The sequence below is a fragment of the Bufo bufo genome, chromosome 10, assembly GCF_905171765.1.
Source record: "Bufo bufo chromosome 10, aBufBuf1.1, whole genome shotgun sequence".
Classification (NCBI taxonomy): Eukaryota; Metazoa; Chordata; class Amphibia; order Anura; family Bufonidae; genus Bufo; species Bufo bufo.
Window position 1 is genome coordinate 99,152,640 of NC_053398.1, and position 21,963 is coordinate 99,174,602.

Genomic DNA, 21,963 nt, shown 5'->3' on the forward strand with positions numbered 1-21,963 from the left:
ATCTGCAATACACCCGGCCGGCACCCCCCATAGAACTGCCTATTCTTGTCCGCAATTGTGGACAAGAATACGACATGTTCTATTTTTTTCCGGAGCCGCGGACCGGAAGATCGGGGGTGCGCTCCGGAAATGCGTATGCGGACAGCACACAGTGTGCTGTCTGCATCCATGCCTGCCCCATAGAGAATGAATGGGTCCGCACCTGTTCCGGATAAGTGCCAAACGGGTGCGGACACATTCTACAGACGTGTGAATGGACCCTAAAAGTGGTTATTGCCACTACTCAGTGCAGCACTCTGCATAATGACATGTATTCTCTTCATAGGAAAATTTCAAGCTCATATGCCACAATGCCATGATTTACAACAAGCCTGGAACCATTTACTACAAGGCTGCCAAAAAATTACTGAACTCGGGAATGAAAATCCTTAGTCAGGTAAGAAATGTATTTACTCTTATTAAAAGGTTTTACCGTGATCATTATACTGATGACTAGGGCTGAGTGAAGCGGGTGTGGACTGTTCTGTCCGAACCAGATTTGTTCCAAAACTTCATTCATATGCCTCAGCGGAGCCAATACATTGTAAGATAATCTTTTAATCGCCACCAGTAACGAGAGACTTGTTTAGTCTCGTCCTTGGCCGGTTAGTTAGTTTCTGTGCATACATTAATGTCTCTAAATCCGAATCCAAACTCGGGTTTGTGGCTCATTAATGAACCCGAGTTCGGATTCGGAATTTGAGACCTAAATGTATGAACAGAAACTAACTGTAACGGGCCAGGGACGAGACTGAATCAGTGTCTCGTTACTGGTGGCGATAACAGTTGCGTCAGTGGAGCCAATACAGTGTAAGATTGTACGGAGCGCATATTATTAAGTTTTGAAACAAATCCTCTAGATAGGTCCTCAGTATCTGATCCTGGGCGTCCGGGACCTGTGACTATCGGCTGTTTCACAAGGCACCAGCACTCCTTTGAGCAGCGCTGCCTCCTTACAGCTCACCAAGTACCGCGCAGTACATCGTATAGCCGCTGTGCTTGGTATCGCAGCTCAGCCCTATTCACTTCTGGGGCTGAGCTGCGCCTAGGCCATGTGACAGATGAACATGACATCACTGGTCTAGGGAAAGCTGTGAGAAGGCTGCTGTGCTCACAGGAGTGGTGGTGCCTTCTCAAGCAGCTGATCAGCACGGGTCCTGGGTGTTGGACCCCCACCGATCAGATACTGGTTACTTATCCTGAGCATAGGTCATCAGTATTAAAATCTCGGAATACCCTTTTAAAGGGGAGAGTAATAAGCTTGAATAGTGATAACGCTTATATAACGGGAGAACCACAGAAAATAGTCAATTTAACACTTTATCTGCCATTGCTGACACAGGAAAGAATACAGAGTCTGAAGCAGAGTATAGATTTCATGGCAGACCTTCAGGGCAGCGGAAAAGACAAAGACAAGGGAGACTTGCAGGGTAATGCGGAGGTAATGGAAGAGAAGACTGAGGAATCAATGGACACCAGTGATATAAAGGCTTTGAGAAGTCCTTCCAAAGACGTCAAAAGGCATGTATGACAGATGGCAACATAATATGTTGTCATCCCTTATGTTTGTAATATCACAACCTCTTTGCAATTGGATTCCGGCATGATAATCAGCCACATTTGGGTTCTCTAACCCATGGCGATTGGACTCCCACATTTCTCCTAAAGCAGCTGCTATAGAGAAATTTAGCACTGCATGCTATGGCCACCTATTGTAGATACAACTTGTGGGTCAGCTGGAATATATGATCCTAATTGTACAGTCGGGACAGATCAGAGGACAACCACCAAATGTTATTTTAGACCAACTAAGCTAAACAGTAGAGACACAACCCATTGATGCTGGAAACGGTAGTCAATCTATTAATGCATTTCAGGAGGAACAACAGAGGAAACAGGTCTGTTTTGAGAAGTGGCCTAAAATTTGCCAACGTTGATGTGAGAGAATATGACATTGTAGAAAGTGTTTGGTTGCAATTATTCTACCAAAAAGGAGTCATTAAAGGTCTTTATGGTGACACAATCACTGCATAATCCATATACTATAAAATGGCCCATTTGTCCCAAGTTACATTGCTTCTATAACTCCCGAGTTATAGAAGCAACATAGCGCTAGCCACCTGAGATCAGTGCTTAGTCCCATCTCGCCATGGAAACGGTAAGATGGGACAACCCCTTTAACGGGCAGATATCACACATGTGTGACCACTATTAATATTGTTATTCTGTCCTGGGGGGAGTGATACTGGGAGAGTCACTTGTAGAGAAGAATTTGGGTGTACATGTAGATCATAGACTAAATAACAGCATGCAATGTCATTCCATATTTTGCGGAACGGAACAGTCTGCCCCTAATAGAACAGTCCTGTCCTTGTCCGTAATGTGGACAATAGGACGTTCTATTTTTTTGCAGATCGGAAATACGGACATACAGAAACGGAATGCACACGGAGTAACTTCCGTTCTTTTTGCTGACCCATTGAAGTGAATGATTCCGCATAGGGTCCGCAGGAACGGACACGGAAAGAAAATACGTTCGTGTGCATGATCCCTTATGGTGACATTGGAAAGGAAATGGGAAAAACACAAGATCAGAAAATCTGGTAGGAAATGTGCTGCTATTTTCTATTAACCGGCTTTATTTCACTCCATTTATAGAAAAGATAAAGAACTGCAGGAGGACAAACAAAACAATGGAAACTCTGAGAAGGAGCAGGAGCAGATTGACCAAATCATTAAAGACTCTTTGGGCAAATTATCAAAAAGGATGTTATCTAGTCAGGTAAGGAGTAGAATAGACTATTCGTAGAACTGTACATGTGCATCATCTAATACATGGATCTTAGGCCTCATGCGGACTCATTCCCTTCAATGGGGCCGCAAAAGATGCAGACAGCACTCAGTGTGCTGTCCGCATTCGTTGCTCTGTTCCGTGGCCCCGCAAAAAAATATAGCATGTCCTATTCTTGTCCATTTGCGGACAAGAATAGACATTTCTACAATGGGCCTTCCGTTCCGCAAGTTGCGGAAGGCACACGGGCGGCTTCTGTTTTTTGCGGATCCGCGGTTTGCGGACCACAAAAAACGGAATGGTTGTGTGCATGAGGCCTTAACATGTAGGTTCACATTCAATTCTTTCTACCCGGCAATTGCCTAATATATTATGATAATCATAGCTGCCAGCAGGTAAAGTGTGCTGAACTCCTAATGGATTTGAAGTTCACAGCAATGCCCTTGAAATATATCAGTAAAGTGTTTTGTTTTTCTAATTGGTGGGACTCTAGCTCATGTGCCAAACCAGTGCTGTAGAGTGACAGGTCCCAATGTCAACGCAAAATTGTATGACCCCCTTGACCGCACCACCTAAAAATACATCTGTGGTATGGGTGGTGTCTATGGAGCGGGCTCCCAAGCTAAGTTTCCTCCATACACTCTGGGTGCCCAGCTGTGTAATGTAGCGGACACCCGCACGCTGGAATTGGAGATAACTGCGATCCCGGTTATATAATCACTCAGATACCAAGGTCAGTGGTGACTGTGGCATCTGAGAGGTTAATGAGAGAGGTTGGATTCCTCTGACCTCTGATCGGTACCCTAATGGCAAAAATGCAGGATGCCAATCGGTTGCTGTGGCACTTCGGGGCTTTGTTACTGACACAAGACACTTTGGTGCAATTTTGTCATAAAAATTGTATAAAAGTTGATATTGGTGGGTAAAATGTGACTCAAACTGAAAGTTGTCTGCACCACACTTCCTAAAAATATAAGTCCAGGGTGCAGAGATCATACATACCACCTAGGCCTCAGTGTGCATGGACAGATTTTCATAAAATCACCAGAACTGGAGAGACTAAAAAGTCTTGTTTTAAAGTGGCACTGTACTCATTGCGACTTATCACAAGTTTTGATTGGTGGGGGTCCGAGTGCCAAGACCCGCGCCAATTGCTAGAACGAAGAGAGAGAAGCGCTCACATAGTGCACTCTCTCCTTCCTGCAGGAGACGGAATAGGGACTTTCTATTGAGTCCGACTCGCTTCCGTTTCCTGCAGTGAAGGGAGCACATTATGCGACCTCTCTCTCTCTTCCGCTGATCACCACCGATCAGAACTTTTGATCTGTCACTGACATATCAAAAGCTTTGCCAAAGTACCGCACCTTTATAAGCTGTACATTTAAAAAAAAGTAGCAGCCTATAAATTACTGGCATTACAGGTCCTTGTGCACCCACAAAACTTCTACATTTCCTGAAAGCAGACAACTTGATTGACGGACTGTTGACCACCATGGCCACCTTCATGTAACTTTATGACAAACAGGAATTATTTTAAATAAATGCCCCTAAACAAAGATTTGTACCTCTTAACTCACATCCAAGCAGAGGTTCACACATAATAGCTACCGGTATATAGAAATAATAGATTGAGGTGCACAATGCTGATTTATTCCAAAAGTGCATAGCTCAATAAGACTTTCTCTTCAAAACACAGTATTAGAGGCTATGCAATATTTGGGTCCTCCACGTATGTGTTAAGTGTATACTGTACGTGGCAAATGGCTACCATGTTACCTAGATCTCTACTTTCTGTGTATGAAAATATAACCTAATAATTAAAGGCAGCCGATCAGGTTGAACATGGAACCTGAACTGCAGGCAGGAGGAGCTGACCAGATTCATGTATCGTTTTGTGGGAAAACATGTATTTTTATTAATTTCGGTTCCTGCTCATTCTGGGCTGTGAAGTCGAGGAGGAGTTCCTATCTTGTGCAGTGCAAAGATACTGATGACCTTTCTTCAGGATAGCTCATCCATATCAGATCAGCGGGGGTCCCGGCACCCCCTGCTGCTCAGCGCTTGTGCTGCCTTCACATTTACCTGCTCATCGTCTTGCTTGTGGAGGCAGCGCAGTGTATTTTACATTCAAGTTAATGGGACGAGCAGTTGTAACTACACGGTGCAACTGCTGCAAAGGAGACGACGAGCAGGTAAATTTGAAGCAGAAGCTGCGCTCGCACAAGCGCCACTACCTCTTGAAACAGCTGATTGGCATGGGCGCCGGAAGTGGGACTCTTACCGATCTGATATTAATGGCCAGTCCTGAGGATAGGTCATCAATATCTTTGCCCTGCACAACCCCTTTAAATGCATCATTGACCGCAAGAATTATGCCATCTAGCGTGCCTTCTTTGCCTCTGCCATCCCGGCTATGTCAGAATGGCAGTACCAAGCACACCTAGGTACAAGTAACCCCTTCTTTAAGTAAGCTCACACACGTGCATATAGTATAATATTGAGAATTGATTATTGGAAAAGCTGCATATTAATATTTTCCTTCTCATTCTGTTCTCTTTACACATTTGTCTGTAGACATATAGCAGGGGGCATAGTGAAGAGGAGATCTGGTGGCAGACAGTCCAACGGACATGTTACTGACATGTTAGAATGGCTGTAGCTCGGAGGGTGGACCCCATCTTATAAACTTTACTAGTGGACTCCATCCTTAGAAGGAATTTCATCACTAGGTGTAAACTTGTAAAACCGAATCCACAAGACTCCTTTCATGTTTGACAATGAGATTTTATTTTTTTGAAAACTCCTGTATAAAGGCTCGTACAGATCACGATATATTTGTGTCTGCATCCTTTCCACAATTTTGCGGTTCGGATGCGGACCCATTCTTTTCAATGGAGCAGCATCCGTACTTCCGTTCCGTGGCCCCACAAAAAATATAGAACACGTCCTATTCTTGTCTGCAATTGCAGACAAAATCAGGCATTTATATCATAGTGCTGACCGTTGCGTTGCGTAAAATGCAGAACCCACACGGCCAGAATCCGTGTTTTACGGACCACAAAATGGATATGGTCACATGAATGAGACCTAATGCTGACTAAAACTAGAGCGGTCTAATGTGTCTGATTCTTTTACAGTTGGAGTTTGAGAGAAGGAAAGCAGACGGGACTACAACACTAGCCCTGCTGAATCCTGTAGAGACTGCATTAGGTACATGCGCTCTATGGCCAAATAACTGGAAAGTAGCCGCTAATGTTCCATGTGTTTTAAATTGATCAGTGGATTAAAATAATCCTCCCCTGTCATGCTCTATTCTAATGGAACAAGTGCAATATACTCGAATAGTCAAAGGGGCTATATATATGAGAAATCTATATTCAAGACTTTATTTTTTGTAGAATCCGGTCATGGCTCTGCTATCCTCGGGTCAACAGCTGGTCGACTGCAGTCAGGAGTGAATTCGTTGCAAGGATTCAAGGAAGACAAACGCAACAAAGTCACTCCAGGTGACAAGTCAAAACTCAACGAAGACCTAGAACTCCTAATTTACTATATGTTACCTGCGTTGCCCTTAGTTTCACACCTTATATTGTAGTAATAGCTTTTCCATTTTTTTACTGGTAAATTCTACCCAAGTCTTAGGAAAAAAGCCCCACGTTTATCTGTGTGCTTACACCAGTCTTTTCAAATTCACCAATTTAGCTAAAAAAAAAAATTGCCCTTTCTTCTGACTGTTCAGACTTGAAAAGTTACCAGAAATGTGATGTGGTCTTTCAGGAGTTGTAGTTTGGGTCAAATGTATTAATTGGGGAAAGGGAAAATGTCAAATTGAGGTCTACTCATAGCAGTCTGAGAGGTCAAAATAGATATTATTATTTTTTTTTGTTCTCTTACTCGTATAGCTTTATTAGCATATAATAAAAGTGCATTTTTTACAAAAACGGCTGCAGGGACTAATGTTAGAAACATACTGTTATGTAGTGCTGAATCGCTAATGTCAGTCAGCTACATAACAGTATTTCTGGTGGTAGAAACCCTTTAAAGGAGCAGAACCACCTGCCATAAATGTATGTTGGGTGGCCTCCTTCCTGACCAGGCACACTTTCAAATTTTAGTCCTGTGCCCATTTTAACCACTTGCCATGGTTTCCTGAAGTAGACTTGGCTCACCAGACAATGCTACGGTCATCCAAGTCCTGTTCAGAAGAACCTCAGGAGGTTTGGGTTTTGTAGGCGCATTAGTTCCATGTAAGCCATTAGGTACCTTGCTTTCAAAAGTTGACCTGATTATATTTCACCTTCATGCACAGCTAGTGAGTAGATAATTCTGTTTTGTGTGATTAATCTTTAGTTTTATACTTGAACTACGGACCATTTACCTCCTACGCTCCTTCCTATGACTCAACATTTGCAAACATCAGTAAGGACGACTCTGACCTTATTTACACGACATATGGAGAAGATCCCAATCTTCAGGGCACTTTCAGGTACAGTATATATATATGGATATACAAAGGTAGATTAAAGGAATTTAGAATTGATGATCCTATCAGGGGGTAAAAAAATGTAAAGATAAAGGCACATTAAAGGAGTTCTCCAGGCATTATGAACAAAAAATGAAAAGATTGTTTTGTTAATACTTATCTGTCCCCTGCGCCGCTGTCTCTGCTGCACTTGCACAGGCTGCGAGCTCTTCCGCTCAGGTCCCGACTGGATGTGTGCACTTCCTTTCCTGCTCAGCTGCATTTACTTCTTCACAGCTGAAATGGAAAACAACTGCGCACATCCAGACTGGAAAAGCCCACAGCCTGGTTGCACACTGGTCACTATGCCTAATAATCGGCGCCACTTCTTGGTCTGTACAGATCACTATATGGCGGTTACTGCTTATCTGTTACTCTAATCCTGCCTGTAATGACATCGCCTCTGTGTACATATACATCAGTATCCACCATTCACAATAGGTGATTGTCTAAGCCAGTGGTGCCCAACTATTTTTCGTCTGAGGGCCGCACTAGACATGATATAAATTATGCTGGCCAGAACCAGGTAGCTTTGCCAGAAAGAAATGCAAACACTGTGAGGGGGCACGTGCGAGCATTACAAAAATACATAATACGTAGACCTTCAAATCTACGTTGGAGGCTGCGTTTGGCGCCTCTGTTGCAGATTCTGTCGAAAGACCAGACAAAAAAGCCTTGTATGCAGCACTTTTGTGTCCGGTAAAAAGACAGGATCCCGAACGGAAGCATGGGGTGACAGGAGGAGGGGGGAGCAGGGTCACTAGTGGGGTGACAGGAGGAGGGGGGAGCAGGGTCACTAGTGGGGTGACAGGAAGAGGAGGGGAGCAGGGTCACTAGTGGGGTGACAGGAGGAGGGGGGAGCAGGGTCACTAGTGGGGTGACAGGAGGAGGGGGGAGCAGGGTCACTAGTGGGGTGACAGGAAGAGGAGGGGAGAAGGGTCACTAGTGGGGTGACAGGAGGAGGGGGTGAGCAGGGTCACTAGTGGGGTGACAGGAGGAGAGGGGAGCAGGGTCACTAGTGGGGTGACAGGAGGAGGGGGTGAGCAGGGTCACTAGTGGGGTGACAGGAGGAGAGGGGAGCAGGGTCACTAGTGGGGTGACAGGAGGAGGGGGGGAGCAGGGTCACTAGTGGGGTGACAGGAGGAGGGAGCAGGGTGACTAGTGGGGTGACAGGAGGAGGGGGGAGCAGGGTCACTAGTGGGGTGACAGGAGGAGGGGGGAGCAGGGTCACTAGTGGGGTGACAGGAGGAGGGGGGAGCAGGGTCACTAGTGGGGTGACAGGAGGAGGGGGGGAGCAGGGTCACCGGGGACCAGTCACATGAGTCCATGGCTCCTTACCTCTCCAGCGACCCTGTCATGTTTCCGAAGGTCCTCGGGCAGCGCGCCCTGCTTTCCTTACAACAGCCACCCCTGGAGCCGGACCCTCCTTCTTTCAGCTCCCGCCGGCTTCCCCTGCTACAGGACCTGTATCGCTCCGGCGGGCGCCTATACCAACCAATAACAAGGAGCTTTGCTATTGGTTATTTCAGGCAGCATCGATGCGCTGCCTGTGCCGTTCACAGCGCTCACTGCGCTGATGAATGTGGGGGAAAAGTCTAAGGCGTATCGGTCCACCTTAGATTTTTTTCCAGGGAGTCGCAGGGGCCGCAGGTTGGGCATCACTGGTCTAAGCTTATCTGTTCCTTCCTTGTACGATCACCTCTGCACAGGTCACAAAACTCTCCCGTAGAAGTCAATGAAGTCCCCTCCTGACCATTGTGTCTATGGCCCATGTGGCTGCCGTAAAGCAATTTTCTTAATGCTTTCTAAATGCTGTTAAGAACGGCTCAGGCAAGATGGCCGCCCCCATAATCATGTTCAGAAATAGAATAAATACATCTGCAATTAGAAAATAAAAACAGATTAGAAAAAGGAGATATTACTATCTGGTTTTAACTGGCTGATAATGTTTTTGGTGACACGTTTCCCTTAAGTTAAAAAAATTTGCTCTAAGTTTCAGGCTGCAATATTTATTGCTTCATTCATTTTCCGACGCTCTGTTGCACATTTTGACTTTTCTCATGTGGGGTGCCTCTCTCAGTATTTAGAATCTTGATGTATGTTTTGTGTGTGGAGGATGCCACTGCCTTCACTAGCTGTCACGTATGAGCACCGTTTACCCTTCTAACACAGCCCGTCTGTTTTCCCATGGTGACGCAGACACTTAAGATGCCTGTTTGTTGTTCCACTTCCCTTACAGACTCTCCCACTCTGCCTTCACACAGACCCAGTGTGATTCCTCACGACAGGTCACGAAGACTCTGTCGTGGCTCCTCTCCTTTCTATCCACACTCTTAGGGCTCATGCGCAGTAGCGTGTGTGATGTGGATCGCCAATAGCAATCTGCAATGCACGGGTACCGGCCGTGTGCCCGCCGTTTGTGGATGTGGACCCATTCACTTGAATTGGTCTGCGATCTGCAAGATTCAGTCCGCACCTCAAAAAAATAGAACATGTTCTACAGGGTGGCCAATGAAAAAGTATCCCGCCTCCAGCGATAGTATGACAAGATGAACGAGCAAGTGGCACTGTTTTTTTTATTTTTTTTATTACCCACAAGTCACCACAGATGCTGAAAGTGATCACCGTTCACATCGCTGCACCTTTGGGCACGTCGGATTATGTTGGCAGATACCGCTTGCCGCTCTTCCGCAGTGATGCTGCAGATATAGTTTGAGATGTTCTCCTTGACTTCATCCAGGGGATGTGGATTGTTAGCGGACACTTTCTGTTTTAAATTTCCCCACAGATTAAAATCGCATTTGGACAAGTCTGGGGAACGTGGTGGCCATAGCCCTTTGCTCCCAGTTCGCTCCTCTGTAAACAGTTCATGAACTCAGGTGCGGTGCGGCACATTTCCCCATCTTGCTGCAGAAGAAAAATGTCCTGCTTTTTCCAACATCACTGCTGAAGAGCTGCAAGCAGTATCAGCCAACATAATCCGACGTGCCCAAAGGTGCAGAGATCTGAACGGGGAACCAAGTTCAGCATCTTTTGTGACTTGTGGGTAATTTAAAAAAAGAAATCCACTTGCATAATCTTGTCATACTATCGCTGGAGGCAAGCTACTTTTTTGTGGGCTACCCTGTATATTTTTATTTTTTTTGCTGTGTGGAGGCACAGACCGAAATCCCACGGAAGTGCTCCATAGTGGTTCCATGGGCTTCTGCTCTGTATCTTGCAGATGGCGGACCCATTCAAGTGAAATGGGCCCACGTCCGTAATATGGAGCGTACACAGCCGGTGCCCGTATTTTCCGGACCCACTGTTTGCTTGCCACAATACAGCCATGGGCCACAGACGTTCATGTGGATGAGCCCTCATTTGGCCTGCTCTGTATAGCGCCCCTTTTCTTGCTGCTGCTACTACTTTAAACACTTGCAGATGTGTCTCATGAGTTGATCAGTGAAAAAGTATCTTGAAGGCCTCATGCACACGACCGTATTTTTTTGCGGTCCGCAAAACGGGGTTCCGTTTTTCCGTGATCCGTGACCGTTTTTTCGTCCGTGGGTCTTCCTTGATTTTTGGAGGATCCACGGACATGAAAAAAAAGTCGTTTTGGTGTCCGCCTGGCCGTGCGGAGCCAAACGGATCCGTCCTGAATTACAATGCAAGTCAATGGGGACGGATCCGTTTGACGTTGACACAATATGGTGCAATTTCAAACGGATCCGTCCCCCATTGACTTTCAATGTAAAGTCAGGAGTTAATATACCATAGGATCGGAGTTTTCTCCAATCCGATGGTATATTGTAACTTGAAGCGTCCCCATCACCATGGGAACGCCTCTATGATAGAATATACCGTCGGATTTGAGTTACATTGTGAAACTCAAATCCGACAGTATATTCTAACACAGAGGCGTTCTCATGGTGATGGGGACGCTTCAGGTTAGAATATACTAAAAGAACTGTGTACATGACTGCCCCCCCCCCCCCCCCCCCTCCCTGTAGTTAACACATTGGTGGCCAGTGTGGCCGGCCCGCCCCCTCCCTCCCCTGTAGTTAACTCATTGGTGGCCAGTGCGGCCGGCCCCCCTCCCTCCCCTGTAGTTAACTCGTTGGTGGACAGTGGGCCCCCCCCCACCCTCCCCTGTAGTTAACTCGTTGGTGACCAGTGGGCCTTCTCCCTTCCCTCCCCCTCCTAATTAAAATCTCCCCCCTATCATTGGTGGCAGCGGAGTGTACCGATCGGAGTCCCAGTTGAATTGCTGGGGCTCCGATCGGTAACCATGGCAACCAGGACGCTACTGCAGTCCCGGTTGCCATGGTTACTTAGCAATTTGTAGAACCATTATACTTACCTGCGAGCTGCGATGTCTGCGTCCGCACTGGCCACCAATGAGTTAACTACAGGGGAGGGAGGGGGGGGCGGCCACACTGGCCACCAATGTGTTAACTTCAGGGGGGGGGGCTACCCCCTGCTGCCTGGCAGCACCTGCCAGGCAGCAGGGGGCAGTCATGTACACAGTTCTGTTAGTATATTCTAACCTGAAGCGTCCCCATCACCATGGGAACGCCTCTGTGTTAGAATATACTGTCGGTTCTGAGTTTTCACGAAGTGAAAACTCAGCTATGAAAAAGCTTTTATGCAGACGGATCTTCGGATCCGTCTGTATAAAAACTAACCTATGGCCACGGATCACGGACACGGATGCCAATCTTGTGTGCATCCGTGTTCTTTCACGGACCCATTCACTTGAATGGGTCCGTGAACCGTTGTCCGTCAAAAAAATAGAACAGGTCATATTTTTTTGACGGACAGGATACACGGATCACGGTCTCGGCTGCAAAACGGTGCATTTTCCGATTTTTCCACGGACCCATTGAAAGTCAATGGGTCCGCGAAAAAAAACGGAAAACGGCACAACGGCCACGGATGCACACAACGGTCGTGTGCATGAGGCCGAACACTGTGCTGCTGAGAGGAGAGAGAGCCAGGAGCATTGTGCACAGGAGCAGCACAGACGGCTATGTGCAGGAATTGCACAGACTCTACAATGGTAGGAAGATGCATGTAGGGTGTAAATGAACAATAAAAAAAAGTGCCTAAGTTTCCATAATTATTAAAATCACAATTGCAAGATAAAAATGTGTTATGTTATCAATTATTTATTTATTTATTTTCAGCATAGAAGATTTCTTGGAGAGTTCAAAATGCCACCCTTATGGAATGGCGGACTGTCTTCTTGATGCGTTCAGTGATGGACAGTACTCCAGAACAGAACGGGAACAGAATACAGTAAGTGGTTTTACTTTTGCCGTTGACGTTGTAAGTTCTCTTCTTTCATAGGTTTTTCTCCATTTTTTTTTTTTTTTAGGCAGCTACAAGTGAACGGTCGGTGAATCCAGACAGCACTAACAGCTCTGAACAGTTTGCAAGTTTAAAGTCTGTGTTTGGTCTCGGTATATTTGATGAGACCTTTGATAATGAAGGTAAATTGTGCTGGAAGTGTTTTTGTTCCAGTGTTATATTTGTGTAATAATTTGCAGCATTTTATTGTTTTACTCTTCTCACTTTTAGAAAGTAACAAGAACAATAGGTGAGGTTTCGCGGGAGGGAGTGGGGCCTCGCATGGATATGGCAGACTTCTAACCATGAGTCTGCTGTATCCAACCAGAACAGTGTTTTTGTGCTGTTTTGGCTAAAAGAAGAGCCCTGCAATTTGCTGCTCAAAAAAAGGACAACTGATCTGCTGATCTTTTTATATCCATTCAGTGAAAATAATACCGTACAGTGAGGTCTTTCCAGGTATTGCAAAGCACATAGCTGTTAATGTGGCGTACATCAGTCGCCAGGCTATTACAGAGGGAAAACTGATATTATGCATCCAGTAATACTGTAGAAGTGATGTGTTTATGTCTCCGATTTCACATCACAGCTTTTTCTTATGGATTCTGTATGAAAACAATAATTACAGATATTTTCCCAAGAAAAATAGCTTGTACCACCCTGAGTGCAGCTGTACTCTACTGTGTTACCATCCACCCCACAGAGTCCCTATCAGTCTGTATTGCTATTTTAGGCTTCATGCACACGACTGCGTCCATATTGTTGTCCGCAAACCATAGATCTTTTGTGTGTAATCTGCATTTTTCTCATTCCCATCACTACAAATGACTATTCTTGTCCACAATTCGGACAAGAACAGGACACGCTCTTTAATTTTCTGAACGGACACATGGCTGCGGACAGCACACAGATAACATCCGTGTGCTGTCCGTTGTTTTTTTCGGACCCATAAAAATGAACGCGTCAGTGTGCAATCCGCAGAAAAATGCGGTTCGGACCTTGATGCAAAGTATGGTTGTGTGCTTGAGCCCTTACAGTAAATGCTGGGATACGGGAATACACCGGCTCACACACAATTACTAAGTGAATAATATGAAAAAGCGCTATGTAAGCATTACAGCTAATACGCAGCAAATGAATGGGATGGTAAACGTCACTGTGCTCCCGATCAGATCTTGCCGAGCTCTCATTGTTCCAGCTAATATCCAAGATGGTGGATAACAGAAATCTTTAGAGTTTGCTCACCATGACGTGCACTGGTTATTTAAACCCTTAGAGACCACAGTAAAAATCTTCTAATATTGGTTAACCGGGTGTGTGTTGTGCACCGCCATGCCGTTAGTGCTCTCTGTACTGGGGGTTAGAATTATCCCTTGCATACAGTACATCTCCACAGATTTACACAACCGTGTGTATTTTCTGTCCGTGTTACATCCGTTTTTTTGCATACCCATTGACTTCAATGGGTCTGTGGTCCACATTTGCCGCCAAGTATAGGACATATTCTATCATATGCGGAAAGAACATCTGTGTGCTATCTGCATCCGCATGTCCATTCCACAAACGATAGAACATGTCTTATTCGTAGCAACAAGTGCAGACTATGGACCCATTGAAGTCAGTGGGTCCCCCAAAAAATGGATGCAACACGGACTTCACACTGACATTTTCTGGATAAGATTTTTGCGGACCGCAAAATACATACTCATGTGAATGCCCCCTAATACTGGATGGGATGCAATATGCCACCAATCCATATGGAATCTGTGCTAAAAAAAAAAAAAATGTAAAATTGGAGTTTGGGTAATATAACCTGATGCATGAGGAGATGTAGTAGTGCTGCAGATTTTGGGGCACAGGGCAATGTATTTCATTACAATAGGTTCACTGAAGATACCTTGACCTAGCGTGACCTTTTATAAATGACAGTAAATATGCCCGCTTCACTACTTTTCTTGAACCATGGACATTGCAACGGACTAAATGTATTTTCTGTTGGTGAAATATATTTGCAGAAACGGAGAGGTTCCAGAAGAAACTGGATGAAACCACGGTTTTGTTACGGGAGCTGCAAGAGGCGCAGAATGATCGTCTGAGCACAAAGCCTCCTCCTAACATGGTCTGTCTGATAGCGCCATCAGCCAAGGAACTCCAGATCGGTAAGTCGCACTTCACTTTTAAGATTGAATTGCCATCAGAATATGTTCTGAGAAGACTTAAAGGAGTTGTGTCCCTTCAGCAAATAGCATTTATCATGTAGAGAAGGTTAATACCAGGCACTTACTAATGTCTTGTGATTGTCCATATTGCTTCCTTTGCTGGTTACATTCAGTTTCCCATCACATTATACACTGCTTGTTTCCATGGTTACAACCACCCTGTAATCCATCAGCGGTGGCTGTGCTTGCGCACTATAGAAAAAAAGCACCAGCCTATGTGCGTTCCCACAGTCCTGGCCACCAGAGGCTGGCACTTTTTCCTATAATGTGCAACCACGACCACCACTGATGGATTGCAGGGTGGTCGTAACCATGGAAACAAGCAGTGTATAATGTGATGTAAAAATGAATCAAGCCAGCAAAGGAAGCAATAAGTACCTTGTATTAACTTTCTCTACATGATAAATGCCACACCTTTAAAGGGAATGTCCCGGACATACATTTTATGCCAGATAGTCATTTTTTTCTCATCTCAAGGGCTGTATAAGACTGGCAGATGAGCCTTGTACTATTCACAGCACTACTTCATTCGAATCACTTAATTGCCACAGTCACTATTGGTTATGACATCTGAGGGGTTAAACGACCGGGATTGCGTTCTCTCCAATCCAAGCCTTTGCGGGTGGGCGTCAATTGTGTAAAACAGCCTGCACTCGCTAGGTATGGCGTGGGCTCAGCTCAGGAGCCTGCTCCATATATTCCTAACCAACCAATGATGTACATGTACTATACATAGAAAGTGACATGGCAAATAAAATAAAAATCGCCAAAATGTAAAAAAAAATAATATACTACTTTGTCATATATCTTACTACAGAGAAATATGTCTATTCACTTATCAGACTCTTCTCCCTCCTGCACTGGTCACTCACTGGTATATCAGTCTTTAGAGAGATGGTGGAGACTCCTTGAGGGATCCCGTTACATCGGCCGCCCCTGTATGAGGAGGGAGCAGCCACAGCCAGACAGATGCTGTTTCTAGTAAAGGTTCTCCTACACCTTAGGTCGCTGTTGGTCAACTGCTCATTCAGCAAGCAGCTGTTCCTCCCTTACTGCCGGATACCTCCAGTGGCAGCTTATCTCCTGGGAGACAAAGGGTTAGGCCATAATTCAGCAATTTCTCATGTACACACGTGACATTTCATTCTGAGAAGTTATCTGAAACAGCAGTGATGCTTTAGAAGAGAACACGCTGGCTGCATCACCTATGCACAGGATAAGGGCATAAGTGTCTGATCCCTGGGGATCCAAGTGCTGGGACCCCCACTGATCACCAAAATGGCTGTCCCATGTTGCTCTCTTATAAATGTAGTTGTAGATCCAGTATGTTGCACACTGCCACTCCATTCGTTCGGGGACTGCTGTGGATAAGATCACTGTACTCTGCCATCACTGAAAGTCCCATAGAGGCTGAATGGAGCTGTAGTACGCATGTTCGACCTGTGGCTCCTTTCATGCAGGCGCATGGGACCGCTGTTCTCTTGATCCACAGGTTTGGGGATAAGCATCTGATTGGCGGGGGATCTGCTAGGTCCCCCACTGATTAGATGCTTATCCCTTATCCTCTGAATAGGGGATGAGTTGATTTTGTGGCCCTTCCTGATGTCAGTCTTACATGTGGGGTCTGTACAGATGTTGCCTGCTCAGATGCTGTGTGGGTACCATAGCTGGCAGGTGCCTATTGGTTTACCAGTAGTGTCTGTGATCGGAGGTAACTCCAATCAGACACTTAACCCCTCAGATGCCATGGCATTGGAGTGATCATTTACTGGGAGTGGACTGCTTCCAGCTACTGAATGGTCCCTCCATGACGAGATGGTGGGAACCGTTTGGTTGCTATAGCATCTGGGAACCATGTGAACACTCCCAGACCTTCTATAGTACAGTGCTTAGGCAGTGCTCAATAGTAGCATAGTAATTTTGCCATAGACTGCAGAGGTAAACCATTGCAGTCTATGGTACAGGCAATCTAATGATTGCATGTTTAAAGAGGAGCTGTCACCGCTCCTGACATGTCTGTTTTAATAGCTTCATGCATTCCCCATGTAATAGCAATTCTGGAGCCTCTATTCTTATGGCTCTATGTTGTGCTGTTCCTTTATTATTTCTACTAGAAGTTTATAAATGAATTGCTATTAGCCTGCAGTAAGGGTACAGGGGGGAGGTAACCAGTTGGGGGGTGTATCTGCACTGACTGACAAAGGCAGCACTGACTGGATAGAGTCAGTCTGTACAGGTACACCCCCCATACAGCGGTATACGACCACATATGGGGCATTTCTGTAAACTGCAGAATCAGGGTCATAAGGGTACTTTCACACTTGCGGCAGAGGATTCCGGCAGGCAGTTCCATCGCCGGAACTGCCTGCCAGATCCGTCAAAACGTATGCAAACTGATGGCATTTGTCAGACGGATCAGGATCCTGAACCGTCTTACAAATGCATTGAAATGCCGTATCCGTCTCTCCTGTGTCATCCGGAAAAACGGATTCTGCATTATTATTTTTTTCCACATTTTTTGCGGTCTGAGCATGCGGGGGCCGGATCCGGCAATAATGCATTTCAATGGGGAAAAAATGCTGGATCCGGCATTCCGGCAAGTGTTCCGGAATTTTGGACGGAGATGCTGCGGTATGATCTCTGTCCTGAAAAGGCAAAAACACTGATCTGAAGACGTCCTGATGTATCCTGAACGGATTGCTCTCCATTCAGAATGCATTAGGATAAAACTGATCAGTTCTTTTCCGTTATTGAACCCCTAGGACGGAACTCAATACTGGAAAAGAATAACGCTAGTGTGAAAGTACACTAAATATTGAGGTTTGTTTTGTTGTTAACCCTTGATGTGTTACAGGAAAAAATTGATTACGATGGAAAATCTGCAAAAAAGTGAAATTTTGAAATTTCACATCTATTTTGCTTTAAAGGGGTATTCCCATCACATGCAATGGGGGCATATCGCTAGTATATGCCCCCATTGTCTGATAGGTGCGGGTCCCACCTCTTGTTTCCCGCGGTCCGCCACCACCAAGCGCTGCTCCAATGGAAGTTAATGGGAGCGCACTCGCAGCCCCTGCTCCCATTCATTTCTATGGGTCAGACTGAAATAGCAGAGTCAGCGCTCGCCTATTTTCGGCGGCCCCACAGAAGTGAATGGAGGGTGGCTGCGTATGCGCAGTACGCCCTCCGTTCATTTCTCCACTAAGTTCTCGTTGTAAGTGCGGGTCCCAGAAGTGGGACCCGCACCTATCAGACAATGGGGGCATATCCTAGCGATATGCCCCGTTTGTCTGAGATGGCAAAACCCCTTTAATTCCTGTGGAATACTTAAAGGGTTAACAACATTTCTACAACGTGTTTTGAATAGTTTGAGGGCTGTAGTTTCGAAAATTGGGTCATTTGTGGGTGGTTCTATTATGTGAGCTCCTCAAAGTGACTTCAGAACTGAACTGGTCCTTTAAAGTTGATTTTGCTAATTTTCTTAAAAATCTCAAAAATGGCTTCTAAAATTCTAAACCTTCTAACGTCCTAAAAAATAAAATAACGTTACCAAATTTTTAATAAACAAAGGTAAACATATTGACTCAAATTTACCATTAACATGAAGTACAATCTCAGAATCGCTTGGATAAGTAAAAGTGTTCCAAAGTTATTACCACATAAAGTGACACATGTCAGACTTGCAAAATTAGGCCTGATCAGGAAGGGGGCAAATGGCCCGGTCTGGAAGTGGTTAAAGGTAATCTATGGGCAGCATGTTAAAGAGCAGGAAGAAGTGAGCAGTTTGAATGCTTTTATGGGAAAAGATTCAGTAGAACTTGCATTTCATTCTTTTCAATTCCTGCTCATTCTGGGCTGTGAAGTCTAAGAGGTGGTCCTATCAGTGATTGACAGTTCTCTCTGTATACACAATCATAGAGGGAAGGCTGTCAATCACTGATAGGACCGCCTCCTGGACTTCACAGCCCAGAATGAGCAGGAATTTAAATAGATAAATTACACTTAACACTGAGGTTTTTTTTTTCCCCACAACTATAACTATATAACCCTCTGCTCAGCTCCTCCTGCTCTATAACATGCTGCCTGCAGCTCAGACACCATGTTCAATCTGACAGGTTCCCTTTAATCTATTCCTGTTTTAAGCCTCTTTCACACAAACGTAAGGGCTCCGTGCCTGTGCTGTGGGCCGCATACGGCGGTTCCGTAATACACAGGTCACCAGCCGTGTGCATTCCGCATCACGGATGCGGCCCTATTCACTTGAATGGGTCCGCAAATCCGGAGATGTGGAACGGAACCCCACAGAAGCACTACGGAGTGCTTCCATGGGGTTCTGTTCCGTGCTTCCGTTCCTCAAAAAGATAGAACTTTTTGCGGAACGGATGGATCGCGGACCCCATTCAAGTGAATGGGTCTGCGATCCGCATGTGGCTGGCCCATGGTCGGCGCCTGAGCACGGGCACCGGAGCCCTTACGTTCGTGTGAAAGAGGCCTTAGAGTAGTTTCAGATGAGTGTCCACTGCAGTATTTCCAGTTATGGACATTGCTCATCAGGAGTGAATTTGCAGCATCATAATGATTTATAATGTAGTGAATTCCTTCCTGGACTCGTCTGCTGAACCGTAATCCCAGTGACACTAGGGGTATCAAAAAACCTGAAGGTGGAAACCCAGCTTTAAAGGGATTGGCCACTATCGATCCATCAGTGGACTTAATTCACTTACACCGGGGATGGACATGGGAACTAGAGCATGTGCAAACCTGCAAGTAACCCCTTGAGTACCACCACCGTACATGTACGGTGGAAGTAGGGGTTTTAAATATGTAGAGGCCCAGGACTAATGTCTGTGACAGACAGTGATGCCGGTTGCATACATTTACCGTAACCCTTTTTGATGCCATGGTTGGTCAAGCATGACTATGGCATCTAAATGCCGCAAAACTGGAAACGCGTGCTTCCAAGTTAGGACCAGCTGCCCCATGCAGTGATCGGGGGAGCCAGTCCTTCTCTCTGATGTGCTGGGTCTCCGAGAAAACCCAGCGTATTAGAGCTGCAGTTCCTATGGAAGCCTGCAGGTGGCAGGCCTCCATAGGATAACTGCAAATGAAGCTTAGGCCCAAAAAAATGTTAAAAAAATAAATTATTAAAATTTAAATCACCCCTCTTTCCCCAGAATAAAAAAAATAAAAAAACATAAAGATCATGGGCATCACCACATCCCAAAATGCCTGAACTATCAAAATATATATTTTTTTTAATCCCATATGGCAAATACGTACTGGGATAAAAACATCAAAATGGGCGATTCACCCCAAAAAATTGAATAAGATGTGATCAAAAATTCCCACACACTCCAAAATGGTATCAATACAAACTACAGATCATCCTGCAAAAAAAGAGTCCCTACACCGATCCATAGATATACGGTAACTTTTAAAAAGGTTATGAGGGTCAGAATATGGCGATATTTTTTTCTTGTGTTTTCAGTATTGCATGGAAAGTACCACTTGTCTCGCCAAAAAGCAAGCTCTCATAACAGCTATCTGAACAGAAAAATAAAAAAGGAAGAAAAATGAAAACACAAAAACGAGAAAATAAAATAAAAACTCTGGTATTCAAGGGGTTAAACCACTGGACATCCACGCCAATGGCTTACTGATAACCAATGCTAGCTTCATGTATGTGCTGTCATGCATTCAGCTTTTTTGATTGAGTATTGAGGGCAAATAAACTTCTCTTTTTGAATCCACTTCTGGTTTTGGCTTCAAAAACTGTCAAAAACCTGAATGTGTGGCTGCAGCCTATAAGCCTTTAACAGTGTTTCCTATGAAGCAATCCGGAGTAAAGAAAGGCCAGCGCACTTACAACACCTGGACCATAGACAGGTAGACTTGGAAAGCAGTTTTGAAATAATCAGTGAAAATGTTCTCACACTTCGTTTTTGCTTGCAGCGGAAAAGGTTCATGAGAACCTGAAGGAATTGGCCCAGCAGGTCCATCCAGGGGACATTGTTAGTGTTCTTGGCATCCGGAAGGCAATGGGAATTGTCTCTCCATATGTGAGCACTGAAGAGATGGTGAAGGATCTGACAGCAGGTACATCAGGAAAATATATTTGTTTATAGATATTAAAAGTGCTTCACACTGTCCATCGGAATAAATCTTCTCATCTTATTATCTTATCATTGACAGGTTCTCAAGATGGCAAAATGTTTTGTAACAATGGAAACGAGTGCCCACCCATGGGAACGTAATTTTTGAGAGGCAGAAGAACTTGTAAATTATTATGTACCTTAATCTTTTTTAGTACCAATAAAAAAGAGGACCATGGTTTTGATAAAAATCTGCCTTGAATTAATTTGGGTAAATATAAAGGGTTGTTTTCACAGAGCAAAACCTGCAGCATTTGTGTGCCAACAGCATTGAGAATTCAATTCTTCTCCTGACATGGGAAGTATAAGCTTTGCAAAAATCTCTGGACATGTTAGGCTCTGTTCATATCAGGTTAATACTACATTCAGCCTTTGCACTTGAAAAGCTCCTGGTGCATACATACCAATATTGTCCACTGACCCAATGAATGCCTGTAGCCCTTTGGAGAAGTTTATTCTTTTGATAACTATGTGGGATAGTGTAGACTGCTAATCTATTTAATACAGAACATCCTGTAAAAACAAAACAAAAAGGTATTCAGAATCATTTCCAGAGGGGGACTATTGTATATAAAGAGTGGAAATGATGGCAAACACTGACGGTATATAGAGAGTGGAGGTACACTGTTCGTCATTGAAATTGCAACAGGAAATGTTGTGGAATTATGGAAATCACAGGATCGATCGACATGTTAATGATATGCCGATGATTTATTCAGTATCCAATATGAGCACCATGCAAAGAAATACATAAACTTACACTCCTTGGCATGCTAACTGGAAGGTTATTAATGGGTGCCTGAGCGATGTTGAGCACGCAAATCATCAAGATCTGCTACTGGCAGATCCCTCTGCAATTGCTGGCCAATGACGTTCCAGTCTGGAGACACTGCAGGCCATGGTAGAACA

General features: G+C 44.9%; 1 protein-coding gene across 1 annotated transcript in view; it reads left to right on the forward strand.

The window, feature by feature from the left end:
• BRD7 (bromodomain containing 7) overlaps positions 1-21,252 on the forward strand; it is a 52,245-nt gene extending 30,993 nt beyond the window's left edge. Inside the window, exons 6-16 of the mRNA XM_040410724.1 lie at positions 326-436; positions 1,382-1,560; positions 2,698-2,821; positions 5,968-6,040; positions 6,229-6,336; positions 7,181-7,316; positions 12,521-12,632; positions 12,712-12,826; positions 14,699-14,842; positions 20,855-20,998; positions 21,095-21,252. Of these exons, the coding sequence (XP_040266658.1) occupies positions 326-436; positions 1,382-1,560; positions 2,698-2,821; positions 5,968-6,040; positions 6,229-6,336; positions 7,181-7,316; positions 12,521-12,632; positions 12,712-12,826; positions 14,699-14,842; positions 20,855-20,998; positions 21,095-21,156 (1,308 nt within the window). The 3' untranslated portion in view covers positions 21,157-21,252. The remainder of the gene's footprint in view (positions 1-325; positions 437-1,381; positions 1,561-2,697; positions 2,822-5,967; positions 6,041-6,228; positions 6,337-7,180; positions 7,317-12,520; positions 12,633-12,711; positions 12,827-14,698; positions 14,843-20,854; positions 20,999-21,094) is intronic.
• Positions 21,253-21,963: the final 711 nt, after the last annotated feature.